General features: G+C 48.1%; 1 protein-coding gene across 4 annotated transcripts in view; it reads right to left on the reverse strand.

Moving 5' to 3' along the window:
* The window catches only part of ARHGAP17 (Rho GTPase activating protein 17), a 41,820-nt gene that overhangs the window by 2,413 nt on the left and 17,794 nt on the right, over window positions 1–21,613 (reverse strand). For 2 of the 4 annotated variants that reach the window (XM_068207357.1, XM_068207358.1), the window contains exons 2-19: window positions 20,504–20,543; window positions 16,785–16,889; window positions 15,790–15,866; window positions 14,621–14,732; window positions 14,341–14,417; window positions 13,537–13,648; window positions 12,809–12,877; window positions 12,572–12,653; window positions 10,299–10,426; window positions 9,789–9,900; window positions 9,167–9,248; window positions 8,664–8,744; window positions 7,908–8,021; window positions 7,426–7,517; window positions 7,144–7,300; window positions 5,680–5,907; window positions 4,111–4,274; window positions 2,859–3,449 (exon numbers count right to left, since the gene is read on the reverse strand). In XM_068207357.1, the coding sequence (XP_068063458.1) occupies window positions 2,859–3,449; window positions 4,111–4,274; window positions 5,680–5,907; window positions 7,144–7,300; window positions 7,426–7,517; window positions 7,908–8,021; window positions 8,664–8,744; window positions 9,167–9,248; window positions 9,789–9,900; window positions 10,299–10,426; window positions 12,572–12,653; window positions 12,809–12,877; window positions 13,537–13,648; window positions 14,341–14,417; window positions 14,621–14,732; window positions 15,790–15,866; window positions 16,785–16,889; window positions 20,504–20,543 (2,423 nt within the window). Of the gene's footprint in view, window positions 1–28; window positions 74–2,858; window positions 3,450–4,110; window positions 4,275–5,679; window positions 5,908–7,143; window positions 7,301–7,425; window positions 7,518–7,907; window positions 8,022–8,663; window positions 8,745–9,166; window positions 9,249–9,788; window positions 9,901–10,298; window positions 10,427–12,571; window positions 12,654–12,808; window positions 12,878–13,536; window positions 13,649–14,340; window positions 14,418–14,620; window positions 14,733–15,789; window positions 15,867–16,784; window positions 16,890–20,503; window positions 20,544–21,613 lie in introns of all 4 variants that reach the window. The other 2 variants (XM_068207359.1, XM_068207360.1) reach the window with 2 other exon arrangements.

Below are 21,613 nucleotides of genomic sequence, written 5' to 3' on the forward strand. Positions count from 1 at the left end.
GGCGGCCAATCAGGGGCCTTTTCCTTACCATTGCACTTGCCAATACAGTTCCTACTGAATGCTGGTCAAACATCTGGATTATTTAATAAAACCTTTGATTAGAATATTCTAGGGCTTCTTACTTGAACACCATAAATAGAAATTGAGGCATTACTAAAGCCCTGTACAGGGACAAAGGAGTCAACAGTATCCCGAGGACAGTTCAGAATCCAGGGATCATTATGAGGTTTGCTGGCATCTTAATTTTGTTCCCTCATTCCACTCGTTAAGGCTCAAATTAAAACTAGCAGCTGCACATTGTGAATTAGTGAGTCTGTAAGTGCTGGTATGTGCAGGTGTGAATATTAGAGCAGACACTCTTATGTGGCAGGTGGTGGTGTTAATTCAGATTATTAATCCTATAAAAACACATTGATCTGGAAAAGGTGGATGCTTTAGCATGGAGTGTCACTTCAACCCCTCCCCAAGGGGATTTCAGCTAAACAGGCTGGATCTCCTAGGTCCCCTCACCAGTTTTGGAGAGAATCCTCCCTCAGCAGCTTTCCTTTCCCAGTTCTCCTGAGTGTACAGCACACACCTGGGCCAATTTGCTCTGGTTTGCAGTCCCCTCTGGCAGGTGCTTGCTGTGCCCAATTCTAATGAAGCAGCCCCAGCTGGATGTTAATTACAAGATAAGGATTTCTCCCATTGCACTGGGGTAAAACAAACCCTCCCTGTCTGCTAGCATTGAAGCAATTTCCTCAGAACTAGGAAAACCCTAAAACGAAAATAAATATGGTCAAACTATGAAACACTTGGAAATTTAGATTAAGGCTTTCCTTGAAGTTTGACTCAATAGCACAGCTGCTGCTGTTAACTTCATTGTAAAGGCTGTCAAGATTCAGAGCCCAGCCTCACTTCTGACTTCAGCTTGGGAATAAATTTTCCTCATATTTTAAATATACTGACAACAGTACAATCAGAAGTCAGTTATTTTAAAAATCAAAGCTACTTTTCAGTTTCTTAAGCAGCTCATTTGCTGCAGGTTTCTTCATGGAATCCTGTAATGGGCAGGGACACCTCTGACTGTCCCAGGTTCCTCCAAGCCCCACCCAACCTGGCCTTGGCCACTTCCAGGCATCCAGGGGCAGCCACAGCTGCTCTGGGCACCCTCTTTCTCCAATTAACAGAAACCCCAAACCTGAAAGACTTCCAGCCTGACTTCCCAGTCCAACCCTGATTTCAGTGCCCTGGCTGCAAAGAGGCAAACCCTGGTTTCTCTCAGGCAGCCCTGACTCCCCAGCTGCTCGCCCAGGAGGCAGCAGCAGCACCCCAGGGCCTCCCAGCCCAGCAGGGACGTGAGTGGGGTGTGCACGAGTGGGGCTGGGCAGGCAGAGCCAGCAGGGAGCCTGGAGGCCAACGTGCCATGGGGCAGGGGCTGTTCTGCCATGGGTTCAGTCACATCAGCCTGGATTTTGCCCAAAAAACTCCAAGTGGTTAAAAATAACCGCAAAGCTAAAGTGAGAGCTACATTAAAACGTAACCACAAACCACCAAATTGTAGGAAAAATCATATTTGCCTGCACTGAGGAGAACAAGCCTGCTGGAAGCAGGTCACTCACCACACCTGACTTGGGGACTAACCCTGGGGGCCTGGTGTGAAGGGTTAATTCTTTCCAGGGACTTAAGGAATAACGGAATGTTCACTGGCCTATTACAGCTGAGCAGCAGAGGCCTTGAACCCTCCTGCAGGCAGAATGCTATGGAGGGAGGACACAGAGCTGGCAGAGCACATCTCCTACGAGGGGTGAGAACACAGGGCTGGCAGAGCACAATTCCAAGCGCACGTCTGAACTCAAAGCTACAAACAGGAGCGGTTCAGCTGCAGTTGCAGTTTCTGTGAGTACAAACCTTATTCGCAGTAACCATCCCCACCTGTGAAGGCATTGGGGTAGAGCTGTTAGGCAACAGAATTGATACTCTGCATTCCAATACATTAGTCTAATTCTAGAGAAGCTGCAGTGTCATGGGAAAGTTCCAACCATTATTAATTATAAGTAGATTTAAAAGCATTAGTCTCCCACATTCAGTATCTCTTCCTTCAGAATTTCCCAGAATAAGCAGTGACTCAGCAGGAAAACATTCCAAAATCTGCTGGTTTTGAATGGCCTTAGCAACTACATTTAAAAAAAATAAACTTTATTAAAGCAACATTATCCCAACCAAACTGGTAACTACAAGCTTCATGAAGCTTCTGTGAGAAGACAAAAGTTTCTCTTTACTTCAAGGTTGTCTTGAAACAAGGGCTGCACTTAAAATGTGAGGCTCTGTAAATATTGATCTAAGAAATACAGTTTAATACAGGTGATTCTTCAGCTTCTGCATGTCCAACTTAAATGCACATCAGAAGGCTCTGTTCTCATAAGGTAAAACATTCTCTGCATGTTTTGCCTGCTAAAACACGTGTCAGTGACCACTTGTGCCCTCTTCTTATCTCAGTATGTGCTGAAATCCACCATCCTTGGCTACATCTTCTCCCTCCTCTAAATATTTGCTTTTTGGCAACAGATGTACAAGCAGAATTGACTGCCAAGATGCCGAGCTGGAGCTGCTGTCACAGTGTTAAGCTTCCAAACAGGAAAAAAAAAAACAAAAACCAAACCAAAAGTTCATCTCCACTTGCCCCCAAACACTTCTGCCTGAGGAATGACACCCTCGTGCGCAGAGCAGCTGGGTGGGCATTAACTGGAAATGAGCTATGGAGTATTCCAGCTGTGGTTGGTGCTTTCCAGGTTGCCCCCCACGAACCCCCAGCTCCAGGCACCATTCCCTGCACTGCCAGCCCCCAGGGAGGCAGCAGCCGGGGGGGAAGCACTCACCTGTGACTATTCTGGAGGCCGTCTGCGTGGGGGCCGCAGCCGTCCCGTCTGCAGGCAGCTGCGAGGGAGGGTGAGGCGGAGGGGGCACGCTGGGTCTGTTCCTGGGCTTGGGCACGGGCCGTGGCCGGGGCAAGGTGCCCCCGTGGGGCACGCAGGGAGCCGGGCAGGGCTCGGGGGGCACGCTGCCCGGGCGCTTGCCCAGCGGCGGCGTGTCGGGCGGAGTCGGAGTCTGCGGCAGGGGCACGGAGGAGCAGCAGGGCTGCTCCGGGCCCTGCTCGCCTGGAGATGCTTGGCTGCTGCCCCTGGGCTGCAGGGGAGGAGTTGCCTGTGCTGGGGGCTGCGGGGGAGGGTGGCTGGGAGCTTGGAGTGGGGACAGGCTGCTGGAATATCTCCGAGGTGCAGAAACCTGGCACGGGGAGGAGGTCTGGGGTGCTCCTTGGTTGGCGTGTTGGGCGGGAGGAGAAGAGCTTCTGGCCGGTGGTTTTGGAGAGACAGAAGGCGGCTGAGCAGCTGGGGAAGAGCTTTGGCCTCCTGGCTGCCCCGGCGGGGGGTTGGCTGGTTTGGGGGGGGCTGGCGCCGGCTTCTTCACAGCTGTGGAGAGAAGAGGGGAGATTCCAGCATCAGGGACTGGGGGCTTTACTGGGACAGGCAGCGACAGGACACGGGGAATGGCTTCCCACTGCCAGGGACTGGAGTTAGATGGGATAGGGGAAGGAATTGTTCCTTGTGAGGGAGGGCAGGCCCTGGCACAGGGTGCCCAGAGAAGCTGTGGCTGCCCCTGGATCCCTGGAAGTGTCCCAGGCCAGGCTGGACGGGGCTTGGAGCACTCTGGGACAATGGAAGTTGTCACTGCCCGTGGCAGAGGATGGAACAAGATGAGTTGTAAGGTCCCTTCCAACCCAAACCATTTTGGAATTCTACAATTCCAAACCAAGCTCCCGAAGAGAACAATTAGCAGCACAAAACATCCCCAGCTATGTTATCAAAATAAAACGGTGCACTATCAAATATAAGCATTTACTGATCAATAGCTTTTGAGAGAGTTTGTTAAACAGCACTGGTGACACTGTCACCACTCAGAGAGTCCAAAAGTCACAGCTGCTTTACAGCCAGGCCTTGGGGACAAGCCAACAGATTCAACTGCTGTCTGTGTAAGGGCAGAGATGCTGATGAAGTTATTTCAGCAGCATTTCTGCAGTACATCAAGGCTTGGAACACAGTGGAAAGGCTTGGAAGGCAAACGGACACTCACCTCTCCTCAGGGCGTGGGGACTGGGACCAGCAGCGTTCTGGGGCTGGCTGACAGAGAGCTGGGAGCTGCTGGGGGCTGCCTGGCCCGGGGCAGGCCCTGCCTGGCCGCCGTTCCTCACCGGGGGAGGAGTGGCTGCAGACGAGCTGTCCTTGGATTTTGAGGTACTGGAAATGAAAGAGCCCACGTTAGAGATGGTTGTGCCGTGCCTCGTCTGGCTCAGCTGCAGCTGCTCCCTTACAAACCGTGCTGTGGATCACACACGAGGGAACAATTTTCACGGAAAGCATTGTCAAGCCCTGGCACAGGTGCCCAGGGAAGTGGTGGAGTCACAGTCCCTGAAGTGTTCAAAAAACACCTGGATGTGGCACTTGAGGACATGGTTCAGTGGTGAAGGCTGTGGCAGTGCTGGGCTGATGGAGGATGAGCCAGGTGAGGTGGTTCTGGGCAGGGTCCCCTCCTGTGGCCATGCACCTGCAGGCTTCTCTCACTTCAATTTAGCCCTCAAAAGGACTGACTTTACTCACTTCCACTGGCACTTTGCAATGCCCATTTCTCCAGGTGCTGTTAACAAATTGTGAGTACTTGCACAGAGACTGTGCAGATTTTAAGTGCCACTTTCAGACATGACCCCCGAGGTTTCGTTTCAGCTGCCTCTGCCACAAAAGCCATCTGTGGAGGAAATACTGGTGTGCAGGGGATTTCCAAACGAGATGGTTTTGTAAATATGTCACCTGAGAACAAGCTTTGTGCACAGGAGTCAGTGCTGCATCAAACCCCACGGTGGGGTTTCACCCTGAGGCTGACATTTGGAAACACTGCAGGCTTCACACATGGCTTGTCACAGCTCTCAGAACACTGAAGAGCTGACAGCAAAGTGCTGCTTCCACCTCGCAGGAGGAAGTCAGGCTGCTGCAATTAGCCTTGGAGTCCAGGGCCACAAGCACAGAGCTTCAAGAGAAACTAAACAGCAAAGAGCCTGTGTACCTACCTGTCCTAAAGAAACTAACCCTGAAATATGATAAACTGACTGCCAGTTTTCTAGTAAGCAACTCTGCTCATCACTAACACCTGCTACAGACAAATAAACAAAACAAGACATCTCCAGATAACGAGTACAAGAAACAACAAACAAGACCAACACGATTCTGGTATTGCCACTGTAGGTTTTGCTCTTTCAGCAGCAAACTGGTATCACCTGTGTGCACATCTCCAGAACATCACCTGGGAAGGTCAGTGTGGGCAGTAGAAACAGAGTGTATTTCTCATCATCATTTTTTTCCCCAGAATTCTGGTGTCGTAGAAGATGAACCCCAGAACAGACAGAACTGTGTATGCTGTATCAGCGGATGAATTCCAGAACACCCAGAACCATGGATGCTACTTTACTAGACCAATTCTGTGAGCTGCTCCGGAAGGCCAATTGTGGAGCCGCACCCGCGGCAGGAGCGCTCCTGCAGGGCGCTGCTGCCCACACCTGCCAGGGTGCGGCACACCCCAGGGCCACAGGTGACACCAGTCTGCTGCCGGAGCCGCTGCCAAGCCGCTGCCAGCGCAAGCCGTGCCTCTTACCTGGCATCCTCAGTGCCTGGAGCCTGGGGCTGCTCCGCCGGGGCAGCAGAGGGAGCGGGGCCGGCCCCGGGGCCGGGCTCAGCCCCGGCAGGCGGGCAGTGCTGCTCGGCCGCCGCCGCGGGCTCGCAGGGCGGCAGCGGCGGCTGGAAGGCCGGCGATGTGAGCTTTCTGTTTACAGTGCCACATCGCCGCGGGGTCGCGGGCAGCTCCAGCACCTTCACACCAAAGCTACAGAGAGAAGAGAGAGTGAACACAGCAGGCGGCCACCCCCAGGTGCTGCTGCAGCAGGACTCTGGGTGTCCCACCCCCGGACAAACCCCGACATGCAAAGCAGCGACGAGGAAAGCTCCGCTGGCTGCGCAACACCACGATGTTAAAGCCTCCACTGGCTGCAGAACACCAGCAATGTTAAGACATGCAACGGGATTTGGCTTATCCCCACAGAGGGATAAGCTAAACGTCGGTGAACAAACTACTCAATTACATTTGGAGACAAACACTGATGACAATGAGGTCAGAGCACTCAGGATCTCACGTGTAAACACAGACGTTTCCTTACATACCACAGTAGCTCCTCACCAAATGCACTTTGCCACATGAATTTTGTTTCTATCACACACTAAGTTGCAGCAGAGATTTAAAAAAAGGCTACTGGATACAGGCTGTGATTTGGGGGCTGGAATGAGAGATCCTTACAGTCCTTTCCAACCCAAATCCTTCTATTTGCGTTTCAAGGAGAACAGCAGAGAAGAAACAGACCCCAACTCTAACAGATTTTACAATGCATACAGCACATTCATTCTAGAAATTATTTTATTCTTGTGTTAAACACTGAATCTTGAACTGATTTTCTTCTTCCTGTCTGAGTGCTGACAAATTTGCATGTGGCTGGTCATAGCTAACAGGTGACAACATTTGCATCAACAGCTAAAAACAAGCACATCACTTGAATACTCATGATGAGTGATAAGAATGAACGTTACACTACGTGTTATATGGGAAACAGCACGTTTTACTGGGAACTTTTAGCATTCTACTGCTTGCTGTGGCAATACTGTACCATCATCAACTCAGAAGTCTTATCATGAAGGCACCAGGTAACACCACCTCAGCTTATGGGCTTTGAAAGAGAAGCCATGGAATACCAGAAGTTAGAGACTGAGAGAGGCTACTGCAGACACTTCTGTTCCAGTGAATCTCAGACCACCCCCAATGTGTACCAGGAGAATGGAGACTGGGAGCAGCAATATCTGCTTGGGCTTTATCATGCACAGAGTGTAACTGGAAGGAAGTAACAGTACATTACCTTTGAGCCATCCTCAGGCTGCAACAACAGGAAATAAATCACTATGGTTACCTACAGCATTTCCATGAAATTCCTCTCCTGACACCAATGAAGGTGTCTGATTGAAGCCTCATTGGAAGAGGGCTATAATGGACCCCTAAGGTGAGAATTACACCTACCTTTCCTTCTTCAGCAAATCCCCTTCCATCACAGTCATGCTCAGAGGCCTCTTCCTCTCCAGGGTCCCACATTCATAGTCATTCCCAGTGTGTGACAAGTGATTGGAATTTACAGCAGGAACTGCCACAAACGCCCCAGACACATTGAAATCTTCATCTGGAAAGGGACAGACAGAATGCCTCCTCAGACACACACACAGCCCCAGGGGTGCCTCACTGCAGCAGGCACTGAGGGTGACCTGGAGGGTAGTGTAAAACTGCTGAGCTGTGGCAGGATCTCACCTCCAGGGAAGAACCAGTCTGCGTGCTGAATAATGGGCTCAATGACTGCTACCACGTGCACCGAAGTGGCTGCTGCCATTTCAGCAAGGGATCTGCAGGAGAGGTTTGAACAACACTCCATTCAGAGTTCCGTCAAAGTAAGAAAATAAAATCAGTTCAGACTACCTAAATAACAACTTAGGCTAAGCATGATGGATCAGCTCCTCAGTACCAGAGAAAGAGCAGCTGTGCTGGACTCCAGACTATTCAGTAACATTCACAGCTTTTGGAAACACCCCTAAAAACCCTCCTGCCTCAAAGGACCTGGAGGCATGGGCTGAAAGAACACTTCAAATGTTTTTTAGGTAAACAGTCCATTGCTGTGAATTGCTAAATTCCTTGCTAAAGGATTTAAACCTATCAGTTCTACCCAGTTCTGCCGGGTAGATTTAAACCTATCAGTTCACCCAGTTCTGCTGTGTAGCTTTCTTAAAAGAACTCACCCTTCATTTTTTGCCCACAACAAGTTGGGGCCCAAGACGATGGCGATGTTGCTCGGTGTCATTTTGTTAACGTCACTGTTCTGGGCAAGCTTGGCTAAAAATTTGATTAAATACCTTCAAAAAGGAAAGAAATAATTAAAGAGCAGGAACCATGAGCGTTTCTTGTTGAAAGCAAGTAAATAAAAAATCAAGAACTTGTACAGAGAGCTCCCAACAACACGGAAATGAGATGAGCAGCCTTCTTGCTTGGCAGCTGCCCAAAGCTTCTGCTCCTGACTCATAAAACTTGAACTGGGTAGCAAAGAAAGCAGCTCCCATCTTAGCAAAACAGAACCACAGAAATATTATACTTCCAGAGAAAAATGCTTCATTTCACCTAGTTTTATGTGCTGTAATGGAAATTCCATGCTTCTAGGAATCACCAGAGCTGGTTTTGTTCCGGTTCATTTCCAAAACGCAAAACCAAAAGGAAAAATGAGACGTTTAAGATAGATCCAGGTGATTTCTAAGAGTGGAAACTAAAGCAAAGAGCAGAGCATGAGCCATAAGTAGAAAGGTTTTGTGCATCACTATTTCCTGACAGCCGATAGGGAATTAATCTGAGGTCACCTCCTATGCAGGGCCACTATTGCATGAAATAAGAGGACTTTTTATAAATCTCACTGAATTTGGCCAAGAACAGCACACCTGGATTTGAGTTTAGTTTAATTGGCTTTGAGGTGCAAAGCAGCTGAGCTAAGAGGTGTTCACACCCACCTGAAGTTAACACGGTAATGCTCAGGTAATCTGTTACAAATCCTCCATAACTCCTGGAGCTTCTTATCCTGGTCCTGAATACTGAAAGGACAAAAAAATGCCATGACATCTTACTTTCAGGGCAGGAATTAGTTTCTGCAGTGACAAAGAGATGATGGTATCAACTTCCATTTACGCCAAATAAATGATTTGTACTCCTCTGACCTGCTTGTCAGGTCCCTGAATGATTCTACCTGCAACAAAACTGCTCGGGCATCAATACTGTACAGCCAGCAGCCTGAAGCAGCCCTAACAGTTAAACAAAGCAGATATTTCACCACATTTTGTGCAAGTTGTATTAAGCTATTCATTATTTTAAATAGTTTGTTACACGAAATACACGTAAGTGAAATAATAAATAACTGTGTGAGTGTGGCTGTTTCTTTTGAATTCATCTACGAAGAATCAAATTTAACAGAAATATGCAGCATGACTTCCTCTACAGCTATTTCCAGCATGCTTACTTTGCAGCTTGTGTCCACTCCTCGTACAGGCTGTAGGTCATGAGAGGCTCTGGCAGCTCCCGCAGATAGGATTTCAGGGCACCTGCAATGCAGACAGGGACAGGCTGGCTCCTCAGCCACTGCTTTCACACTTCAGGGAAAATTCTGCCCTCACATTTGCAGTTTTATCTGTGCAATGAATTCCAAGGAGCAGGGAAGGTGGCAAGACCTGACACCTGCACAGTGGAACTGCTCAGATCTCAGCACAAAGGGTCTGGCAGTAATTGGTGCAATTTGGCAGAAGCATGCTGTAAAACTCTGAATCATCTCTTCAAGACAAAGGACTTCTTATAAAGATGTACTGAAGGTCTACACACAGCTCTAATCTACCTTGACCATGTTAGCACTCTTGTCATGAGAGATGTGACAGCTGGGCCATTATGATCACCTGAATTTTACACACCATTGTCACAAATACCTCAGCTGTGATCAGCACGGGCACCCTACACTTATCTGTGTCAAACTGTGCAGTGAACTTTCCACTGATTGTCACTTCTCCCAGTCTAGCTGTGGACATCAACACCTGAACAGCACGAAGTTGTGTCAATTTACACCTGGTTTGGATTCAGAACGCTCCCAATACCTGCAACAGCGTGGGGGTCTGAGTAAAACTCATCAAGCTGGGAAGTGGAGCAGTCCAGGGCAGCTTTCAGCTTTTTTAACTTGGAGGCTCCAGCAGCAATTCTGAACAAGCCCTGCACCAGAGAAATGAAATGTATTGATTGGTAACCACACATTGGCACAAGCCTGGAACAGCACCAGATTTACAACAGCCTCTTTCAGAACATTCCAGCTTCGGTGCCTTCCCCTGGCAGTTATGACCCAGCTGGCCCTTCATGTGCCCTGTCACTGCCACCTGACCGTGGTTCAGCTCTTTCCCACCCCTGGCCCACCCCTAATTTCACTGTATGTGCATCCACCTCCAAGATACTTCACACATGCTGAGGTCATTCTGTTGCAAAACATTTACCAACTACTTAATGATGAAATTAGTTAAGGACCACGTTAGCAAAGAGACACCAGCTGATGAGCTTCGCTGGGCCCTCTTCCCCCAGCTTCCTGGCCATGCTTCATGTGGTCTGGAATTACCCACCTCCTCTCTCATCCCTGTTTCCAGGAGCATCATGACACAGGCTTCGATAGGGACTGCGATTTCCCGCCCGCTGCGCTTCAGATGCTCTTCCAGGGGAGTTCCAAAAGCTGGTTTTTCAGTCCATTTGTCTAAGTTGGAGAGTATCAAAACACTGAGCAGGATATCTACCAAACCCCTGAATTACAGCCCAGGCAGGAAGAGAAGAAAGCCTCTAGTACAGCACAGAAATGCTCAGACTACAGCAGGAGTTTTACAGCCCTTGACTGGTAAAGTCCCTTGGATCATGAGCAAAGAGAAAATGAGGCTGCTGGTGGTCAAGAAAAAAATACTTCTGCATCTTTCTGGGTGGAATATCACACACAAATTCTGTGTATAACTGGAATTATAAATAACAAACCTCAACAAGTGCCAGCACAAGGCTGCACGTTCCAGTAACACTGATTTGGCTCCAGTCTGCAAGAATCTGTGAGGCAAATTTTGCCCAGACTGCATGACCGGGGCTGATTTTGGTTTTAACTGTATTTAAAGTGAATAAAAATGGAGCTGTTTTATTCCTTAAATTTGATTCCTTAAATCAGCAAATTACAATGGATGTTAACAGCCCCAGGGTATCACATCAGAACTACCATGGTAACAGCCCAGCACCATAGCATTCAAATTTTCAATTTAATTCTTCAACTCCTGTTTAACTCCAATTTGCACAAATTTCTCCAAATTGAATGTGAATTTCTTCTTTCCTACGATTTATGTTCTGACCCATTTCTGCTATTTTAACTGAAAAAATGCAGATGTAAAAGGTTATTGTTAGTACAGATGTGTTATTTCTTTTATGTGGAAAAGAGGCCAAGAAGGACAAAAACTTCAGAGGACTTCAAAGAGTGCTCTGAAGGCAAAGTGTTTCTGCAAAGGATTTCATTCACCCCTTTTCTTTACCAAACCACATCAATCACCTCCCTTGTCCGGTTTTAGCCCCTCTCATTCGTTAACACACCATGAGAAGCACATGGCATTTCCCAACCTTTGCAAATTACAGCAAACGTCACCAAAAGAAACCTCAGGGCTTGTTCGAAGTCCCAGCTCCCATCCCTGGCAGGGTCCCAGGCCAGGCTGGATGGGGCTTGGAGCACCCTGAGGTCATGGCAGGTGTCCCTGCCCATGGCAGGGGTGGCACTCGATGGGCTTTAGGGTCCCTGCAAACCCAAACCTTTAGGGGATTCTAATTCACACTGCAGCTAGAAACACAAGGTGAGAAATTCCCTACATTCAGCCACTTGGCCACCATCCAAGCCACCTTCTAGGGAGGCCAGTCTGTTCTGAGGCATTTGTTGCTCAGCTGCTCTGTCCAAACTTCCCATGCAGCAATAACAAATCTCAAGCAGCCACATCCACAAAGAGCCTTCTGCACAACCCTGCTGAGCCCTGCTGCTGTACCAGCATCACCTCTCTCCCACAGAGCACAGATATCCCACAGCATTTCCCACAATGATTTTTACATTTAATTGGTTCATCTTTAACAACCTTCATCAGCTGAAGATACCTGAGCCCCCCTCAGCTCGGACTGTGTTTTCCCTCAGACTCTGTTCACCTATTTCTCTAAAGATTCAGGGACAGCACAGCCAATATTTTGGATAGTAGTTTCCAAACCACACAGAGCATCTTCATCCCTAAGAAGACCTGAAACTGCTGCTAAGCTTCCACTGTGAGAAGACTTTCAGGTGTATCACTGATGATTTGGGATGAAGATGCTCTGTGTGGTTTGGAAACTACTATCCAAAATATTTTTTAACAACTGATAATCAGCACAGGAACCCAAACTCTCCATTTCCCTGCATGCAGTGCACTCTGGGAAAGAGGATTGCACAAAATGAGGGGAAAAAAAAATCAAGCTCCTTAAAATCCATGGAGTTTTCCTGATAATCACCTGCAATCACTCAAGAACCAAATCACAATGACACTCATTGGCCTGAAGAGCCAGCTGTGACTCAGCAAAAGGGCACAAGGAAGACAGGTAAGCAAATAGAAAAATCCTTCCTTTATCCTCCTGGGCATCAGAGAGATCCTTAATTGATATTTTATTAGTGTGTTAAACATGGCTGGAGGACTCCGGAGAACACGAAGACGGAATTATGCTCGGGAATGTAAAACTGTTAAGCAGATCAAAATGGCCTTATTAAATCAGTCTGCATGCAAGAGAATCAAGATAGAGGAGGAGAACATTGTGCATAGGTGGCACAGGCAAGGAGAAGCATCAGCCAGAGCACAGGTTACTTTACCTTGATGGGCTTGAATTTCGGGTAGGACCTTTTCTATGACTGCTAATGCTTTTCTATGGTAATCTGCTTGTGCTTCTAATAACTGAGAACAGAAGCCACATTTTAAAAACAAAAAGAGCATTAGCTTCTGATGAGCACAGAAGACAAAACTAAAGGTTTAGCACACAAAATGTCATCTCTGAGAACTGAGTGTGTGTGCCCAGCCGTGCTGAACAGAGCCCCAGTGGCAGCACTCACCGTGACAAAGCAGCGGGCGTACTCCCCCTCCTTGGACACGAAGCTGTACATGTCTGCAGCCAGCTGATCCTTTGGGAAAGATGCAAACCAGGACAGCAGATTTACTCATCTCAGACTGGACAGACAGACAGATTTATTGTGTTTATTTTGCCTGCAGGAAGTTTGAACTAAGAAGCTGTAATGCACCTGCTCTGCTCCAAGTGTCCTTCAAGCAAAATGATTTCAAAATCTTAACTCTGCTTTATTCAGCAAAGCAGTTGCCCCCTTCAGTCAATAACATATTGCCATTCAGTCCAGTTATTTATAGCACTCAAAGACAAGCACTCATAAAAACGGTTTCAGTTCTCAGTACTCAGTGGAGCATTTGCTGCTGAGAAGTGAAAATGAATGTGAGCTGCTCAGAGGTGTCGCAGGTCCTGGGAAGGCCCAGCTCCAGTTTCCTCCAGGTGCCTCCTGCTGCACAGCTGCTCCGTGGCTTGGAGCACCCAGACACCCTGAACATTCATTCATGGCCAGGACACAGCTGGCTCAGACTGAAACTGAAAAGAAAGTCAAGCACCCAACTTAGAAACACCCTGGATGGAGTTCCTCATTGAACTGAAGCAATCCAGAGATCAGCTGGCATGAAAACACCCCCAGGACAGACACTGTCACAGCCACATGATTTGCAGCTGCACAACTGGGCAATTCCAAGGGAGGTGTGGAAGGGACACTCATCCTGTCCTTACCTTGCACTGCTCTACTTTATTTCCAGCTTCATCCATCTCTTCCTTAAGAGATTCTATTTTTGAAGGATGCACTTGGAAGTTTGTTCCTGAAGTCTTGTGGGCTTGGTTGTATCTGGGGAAGAAAAGTTTCATTCTGTGAGAGTCAATATTCAACACGAATCTGCATTTATGGCTCCCTTGGAATTGGTTTCCTTCAACAGGAAACAAACCCCACAGTTCCAGAGGTTTTCCAACAGAACCAAAAGGTTCCAAACACACCATTCATGAGATGCTGACATAATCCACCAGCAGCTATAAAAATCACCAGGAATCCTGTGTCTGCCCTATAACATGGGTGTAGAATATGCTGAAAATGGCTTCACCAATTCTCAGGGCAGTGTAAAACCCTTCAGAGGCACTCAAGGGTGAGATGAACGACCCAGGAGCCTCCCAGTGAGATGGTTCCATACAGGGCTGTAAAAGCACTTGCTGTGGTTACACAGAGAGATTCCTGTTCCCTCTGTAAGCTGAAAACTTCAGCGAGTCCTTATTTAACACTTGCATGAACTGGAAACTGGATGAGTTTCCAGCATTTTCCCAATTACATACCGGCACGTAAGAGCTCTGAAATCTTGATTCTGTTTGGATCTAGCAGTCATGGATCCTTTTCTGGTGTAACTTAAATGTAAGTTTGTCTTTTTTCACCTATTGCCTGCTCAGAGCAGCATTTCAGGAGCAAGCACCAGAGCAGAGCAGGTGCCATGAGATGCCACCAAGGAGTTCACATGGACAGAAAAGCACCCAGGAACTAAAATGCTCTCCTACCTTCCCCTTGCAGAATCCCAGTCCAGCACCAGCTTTGCAAGCTGCTTCCTCTGCTTCTGAATGTTGGGGATCTCTGTCTGAAATGAGAATTAGGGGCTTACATTGAATTTGAAATTGTGCACTGTAACACATTACATGTTGTAGGCTTCATACCCACTTTCCACCACTAACACAGGGCTCCTTAAAGCAGTTTTTTAATACCAGCACTGAGATAAACCACTTTTGCTCAGTTTATGCATCAATCCAGATGTGTTCCTCCTCTCAAGCTAGGCTGTCTCACCTCTGTCAGCTGGCACAGTGGGTCTATAACTTCTCTCTCAATCTGTACTTCATGCTGGGAGAGCTCCATTGCCAGTTTACTCTCTGCATCCCCACAGGTATCCAGCATTTTCCTGTAATAATTACAAGAAATTGTCATGGCAGTTACCACTGAAGAAGGACTGAAGGCAGAGCAGAGCTTTGGAAAGCTTTGTGCTGTAGAAAGCAAAGCATCCCTTCATGGCCTGAACCCAAACTGCTCTGTGTTCTCTTGGAGAAATCTGGGACAGGCAAGTGGTGTTATTAAACCTTTTTCTCCTAAATTCCTGAGCCATGACAACTCTTTGGAGGCTCTTAGACATCCAGGTGATTATACCAGCCCTGAGGGCACAGATGTCAGTATTTATTTCCAAGCCCATCCTTCCATCTCACAGGTGCAAGAGAAATTGCTCAATGCAGTATTTCATTTTCTCCTAAGCCCCTTTAACGTGAAGGTCTTAACACCCTAATTCCCAGCAATCCCATCCCCAGCAGTCTCAGGCTCCAAAGCCATGACTTGACCTTCATTTTATGCTTGTTATAAGGAAAAGCCCTCTTCTGTAAGGTTTTTATCCAGGTTTAAATCTCCTGCAGTGGCTCACACTGTCTCCATAAGAATTCCCACCAGCAATGAAAAAACCCACTTGGCTCCAGGAATTCAGCACAGGGAGGTTCATTTGTTTCACCCACTTTCCTGTAAATTGCAAATAACCACTTTGCCAGGAGAGATAAAGTGGGGCTACTTTGAACTAGGAGCCATTAATGCAAATTGACATTATTTTAAGTCATCAATTCAAACCTGCAGAACGCAGAATAAAACAAAAATGCAGTTTCGTTGTAGAATACATGATATTTTAAACTTCAAATGGAGACAGTAATTCTACTAACCCACAAGGGAAAAAGCCATTTTAAAAGCTTTTATGATAGCAGAGAATCAAAATCCTCTGGAATGCAATTCAGCCTAAAACTTGTCCCCAAATCATTCCAGAAAAACTGCTTGCTCAGTTTCTCCCTTTGGTTTAGGGAAAGAATCTAGAAATATTAGGTTTTATTAGATTGAAACCAGGCTTTGTGCACCCAGAGGCTCTAATTAGAGCCCTGCAGGCAGTAAGATGTCAGACAGCAAGTCAGGGAAAAAAGGCAAACACTTACCCCAGCAGAGTTTCATCACTCAGCTGGATGGATCCTTCCTGCATGTTTTGAGCCAGAGCTGTTAGAGGAAGTTTTTTCTGTGGAACAGAAGGAACAGTGCTTAGCTTAGTGCTGCTCACTCTTTCCAGCCTCCCCAGTACCTCCCCTCTCAGGTTTTGCTCCTCTTCCATGTGGTTTCTGTTACACAAACACAGCTCGCTCTTGGACTCCAAGAAAATGCCAAGTCACAAAAAGTTAAGCTCTGATGCTTTAAGAAAGCCTGGCTTTGCTAAGGAGGGGCAGAATGAACTGTGTACAGAAAACCACGTCCAGCCAGCCGCAGGGGTCAGAGTCCAAGGGCACCTCCAGATGTGAGGGGCTGGCTCAGAGCTGCAGATGATCTTCCCCTGGCTGGGTCAGAGCGCCCAAGCACCCAGCAGGGACAAGAAGTGTCCTGGCACTGCTCAGGTGTGCCCAGCTGGGTGGCACTGGTGTTTCAGTGGGGTGTCACTGGGGTTTCACTGGGCTGTTATTGAGTTTTCAGTGGGGTGTCACTGGGATATCACTGAGCTGTCACTGGTGTTTCACTGGAGTGTTACTGAGGCTTTACTGGGGTTTCACTGGAGTTTTACTGGGGTGTCACTGGGGTTTCACTGGGGTGTCACTGGGGTTTCAGTGGGGTGTCACTGGGGTTTCACTGGGATTTCATGGAGCTGTCACAGGGGTTTCACTGGGGTTTCACTGGGCTGTCCCTGGGGTTTCACTGGGCTGTCACTGGGTTTTCAGTGGGGTGTCACTGGGGTTTCACTGGGATTTCATGGAGCTGTCACTGGGGTTTCACTGGGGTGTCACTGGGCTGTCACTGGGGTTTCAGTGGGGTGTCACTGGGCTGTCACTGGGCTGTCATTGGCATGTCACCAGTGCCAGCAGCGAGCTGCTGTGGCAGAGCTTTGCTGTCCTGGCAGAGCTTTGCTGCCCTGGCAGGGGCAGCAGGTGGCACCCAGAGCTGTACTCACGTGTCTCTTGTCAGGGTCTGTGCCATGCTGGCCCTGCAGACAGGCAATCAGCCTCTTCTGGGCCAGGTGGCACACGGACCTCACGGCGTCCAGGCGCCTCTCGATCTGATCGCCCCGGGCAGAGGGGAGGAAGGGAAAACAACACAAAAACCAGAAGTTATTTCCCTGGCCTCAGCAGAAAACCTTCCCCCCTGTACCACACGCCGCTCTGGGTTGCAGATTTCTCAAATTCTCCAGCTTACAAGAAGTGCAGCTGCTTAGCAGAAGTGCCTGACAGCAAAAATGCTGGGGGGGAGACTGAAATTGGTCTTTCCTTCAGCGGCACAGAAGTTCAGTCAGAGCTCATGGCACTGGAAAGTGGGAAAGGGAAAAAACATTGCCCTGCTTGGCATCTCAGCAAAAGGGAACCAGGGTGACACTTGGCACCTGAGATGAATGGCACATGCAGGTATCTAAGACACTAATTTAGAGAGAAAACTGTGGGAAAACTTGTAATCTTCACTGCGACCTTGTGGAGCAGGTGCTGAAGACACATCTGACAGCTCCCTCCCACTGTACAAACCTGTACTCCAAGCTCCTCCTGCATGTCCTTCCCTGGCTGTTAAACACAAGGACAAAGCTCCCACATGCTGAGCTAAACAGTATTTCCAGGGAGAGACTATTCAAATTCAAATGGGATATGGAATTAAAAAATAGGAGTCAAAGCCCACACAAGAGCTCTGTTTATCAGCATCTAATTCCAACATGGCTTCATACACAGCCTGTGAACAGGACAAATATATACATGATAAACTGTTCTTTTAAGGGATTTTAAGCAAGGAATTTGGACTATTTTATCTCAAAGAACACCAAACACAAATAAAGTGATGAGCAGTGGGACAGAACTGCTCATGGCACTGAGCTCTCTGTGCACAGAACCCAAAGAATGCTGTTTATCTGCATTTTGATGACTCACCAAGAATAACAGGAGGCCCTTTGGAATGGATTCTGTTTTAAAAGCAAGAGGGGAAAAAAACCTAGATTTCATCTGTAGAAATAATCTAAACCGATTCCAGTTTTTGATACAGCTCTAAAATCACTTTTGTTATATTTTCAGGAGGGTAAGATGAACCCAAGTTGAAGTGCTCAAAAAGATCAGTAAAAATCTGTTAGGGTAGAAAAAGCTGCAGAGAAACTGCCCAGAGATTGCTCTGAGAGCACAAGACTCTGCCTTTATCTACAAAGCATGGAGCAACAAATTCAAAATGAAGTCCAGGTGGAAAAAGCCCGTAAGGAGATCAGTGAACAAGCAGGTATTGTTTGTGGCCTATTGTTGCAGCCAAGGTTATTCATTTCTCTTGTGTTATCTTCTGAATGAAATCCTGGCATGGTTTGGGGTGGAAGGGACCCTAAACCCCACCCAGTGCCACCCCTGCCATGGCAGGGACACCTTCCACCATCCCAGGCTGCTCCAAGCCCTGTCCAGCCTGGCCTTGGGCACTGCCAGGGATCCAGGGGCAGCCACAGCTGCTCTGGGCACCCTGTGCCAGGGCCTGCCCGCCCTGCCAGGGAGCAAACACCACCAGCACATTCTAAGCCACCCTCTAGTTACAGAAGGATTCACTTTTGCAAGGTCGGGTAGCTCACACTTCTACCACTGAGCTCAGGGATAGCTGAGGATTTCCCACAGCTGAGCACGGTGACATCCTGGCCCTGGGGCACCCCCGAGACCCTGGCAGGCTCAGAGCCCTGGGCAGCCCTGGATGGTGCCCGGGGCCCCTTGGAAAGGCTCTGGAGCACACACATTGCCAACAGGCTCTTTCCAGCCCCCCTGAACTGCAGAGAGGGCAGATGACTGACAGCAGGAACATGACCCCAGACCTCCACAGCCTACCCTCTCCTCTCTGATCTGCTGTCTAGTGCAAAGATGCCAGGAAAACCGCAAAGGACATTAATCTCCTTCGAGCCACCTCTGAACCGACAATGTGACCCACAGGCCACGCTGTCTGTCCCCTCAGGCCATCCCCAGAGTACAGAACAGCACACAATTGCATTATTATCTGCCACGGGGCCCTGCCAGAAAGCAGGGCTATTGTAAAGGCCTTTTGAGTACTGAATTATAGCCCTTGTCTTCAGATGAAACACACTGAACAGGCACTTGAAATGGAGCACAACCCTTCAGAAAACAGGACAAAAAAAAGCTGTAACAATCCTGTGGCAAAGCTCGGGCTAAATATAAAAAGCCCAACTGTGAACCATGTTTGTGAAGTGAGCAGCACCATGTTTCCAAACTCTTGGGTTAGATAAGAGCCTCCTGCCCCTGCACAAGCCCCCAAGAGCAAACAAACAAGTGAGTAAATTCTTCCACTTGGGTGTAGCCAGGCTGCTCGGGGCCTGGGAAAGCCTTGCTTGCAAAATTTTTTTGGCAACAAGCAGCAGAGCTTTTGGCTTTCACTTCTTGTTACTACTCTGCAGCTAAGCAAGGAACCAGATGGGCCCTCGCAGGTTACCAAGGTGTTGAACATCCTTTGCGCCACGGAGCTGCACATCCCCTCAGAAATTAACAACAGAGCTGTCAAGCTGGGAGGATTATTTTTAGTTTAAATAGAGCAACCCCCTGAAAATGGGGTGAAATGTTTCAGGTCACCATTACACTGGCACAGGTGCCCAGAGCAGCTGTGGCTGCCCCTGGATCCCTGGCAGTGCCAAGGCCAGGCTGGACAGGGCTTGGAGAGCCTGGGACAGTGGAAGGTGTCCCTGCCATGGCAGGGCTGGCACTGGAGGGGCTTCAGGGTCCCCTCCGCCCCAAACCAGCCTGGGATTCTGTAATTCTGTGTATTTGTGCTGCATTCATGTCTGAAGGCTGACACACCCCCTCAGCTGCCTCCTGAACCTGGAGAGCTCTGAACCAGAGGCACTTCCACCATCTGCTCGACCTCCCTGCTCCAGCTGAGCTCAAGCAGGCTGAGGTGTCTGTAATTACTCAGAAATGACCACCACACTCGAGGTCCCAGGAGCAGCCAGCCCGACTTCCCTCACCAATTTGTGTTCTCTTCACAGACCCTTCATCAAGAAACCAGAGGAAGACAAGTGGGACAAGTCTGCAGGCAAATTTGCTCCATGGAATCAGTCACCCTTGTTAATGTGACAGTTGCAGCTTAAATCCCACCATGAAAGTCATGTTTGATGAGATGATAAATCTGCACAAAGATGACAAGTCTGCAAACAAAGCGATGTCAGCGTGACAAATCTGAGAACAAGTATCACAGCTAAACAAGAAGCATTTGTACACTCACTTAAAGCAATAACAGACTTTATCAGTGAGCAGTTGGAATTAATTTTGTGCCACTTTTCTTAAGGCCCAGTCGATCTGTTCAGGTGAAAGCAGTGAGGACAGAATTCAGCTGTGCCCAGCCAGGGTTTCTTCATCCTCCCCAGACAGACTGGCACGTCACCAGCAGCCATGGCTCCTGGGCTTAGCAGGCCTGTTCATCTCATTAAAAGCAGGAATGGTTCCTCCTCCACTCTACCAAGCCATGTCATTGGACTCAGAAACTGAAGTAGCTGAGTTTTTCTACTCAAAATGCACCCATTTTTCAGGTGCTGAAAAGTCCAAGACACCCAGGGTTCCATCCCTGAGACGTGCAGCATTTCTCCCCACGTTAGGTACTCCACACAGAGCACTGAACACTCACACATCACAGCATTGAAAGACATACATATGAAGCGTGATACAATACCTGCAACAGGTCTTCACTGAGTACCTCTGTTCTCTCAGCCCTAAGGGAGGAGGAAAAAAGACCATTGTCAGACAATTGGAACGTTCAGGGTCACAGATTGCCTCAACAATTCCAACAAAACCTGCCCAGTTCCAAGTTAGGATCCCATGAGTGCCACTGCTGCAAACAGCACCATGTTCAGTGTGTCACAGGGAGTTTGGGAAACCCTGGCATCCCTGGAATGCCCAGGCTGCAGCACAAATCCATTGCAACACGCTCCAAATGGTGTTTCCAGCTGCACAGGGAGTAACCCGGAGCAAACAGAACCAATGCACCTGAGTGTAAAGGAATTTAAACCCATGAGAAGAGCAGGGGAGCCACCATCCTCTCTCTGTACTGGAGCACTGCAGAGCTTTATCCCTTGGCAGCCTGAAGTTTCCCTTAGCCCCCCCCCACACATGTTGCCCTATTTTATAAAAGTATTACGTTTTCTTTTATAGTTCTTTTAAAAGTTTTAAAGTTCTCGTAAAACTTCTTCAGCCTTCTGATAATGTTGACATATTTCTACTGGAGTTCTCACACCCTTTTCATGTAAATAATGATTGTTTTGCATTCTTCTTTGTGGAAAGAGAGAATTGATAGACTGTTGGTTTGACCAGTGTGGTGGGAGAGGTGATAATTCCATTCTCCAATTCACAGTCACCTTTAGAACTCTGTAAGTACCAAATGTTCAAATAAAACTCTCTCTTTTTCTCCTTTGAACTTACCAAGCTTCCGTGTACTCATTTTGTGTCCAACAGCGACACACGCACAGCCTTCACCAGGAACCTCCCATCACCTCATGCTGCTGAATCCTAACACTAAGGCAGAGGGTTTGGTACTTGACAAGCTCAGCAGAAGTTAATGGCATTCCCAGGAAAGTCTGCCTTCCATAGAAAAGCCCCACACACTTCCAGCCAAAGGCTGCAGACACCCTCCTGTCTCTGCTCACACACCTCCACGCCTTTTGTCAGCCCAGTTTACACAAACTTTACGTTGGTTCATGTTGACACAGGTTTATTTGTGGTTGGCTCTTTGGCTCTAACAGTGATTGAGCCTCCCTGTGCCAGGCCTATAAAATAAAGATAAATT

Source organism: Anomalospiza imberbis, chromosome 16 (assembly GCF_031753505.1).
Source record: "Anomalospiza imberbis isolate Cuckoo-Finch-1a 21T00152 chromosome 16, ASM3175350v1, whole genome shotgun sequence".
Lineage (NCBI taxonomy): Eukaryota > Metazoa > Chordata > Aves > Passeriformes > Viduidae > Anomalospiza > Anomalospiza imberbis.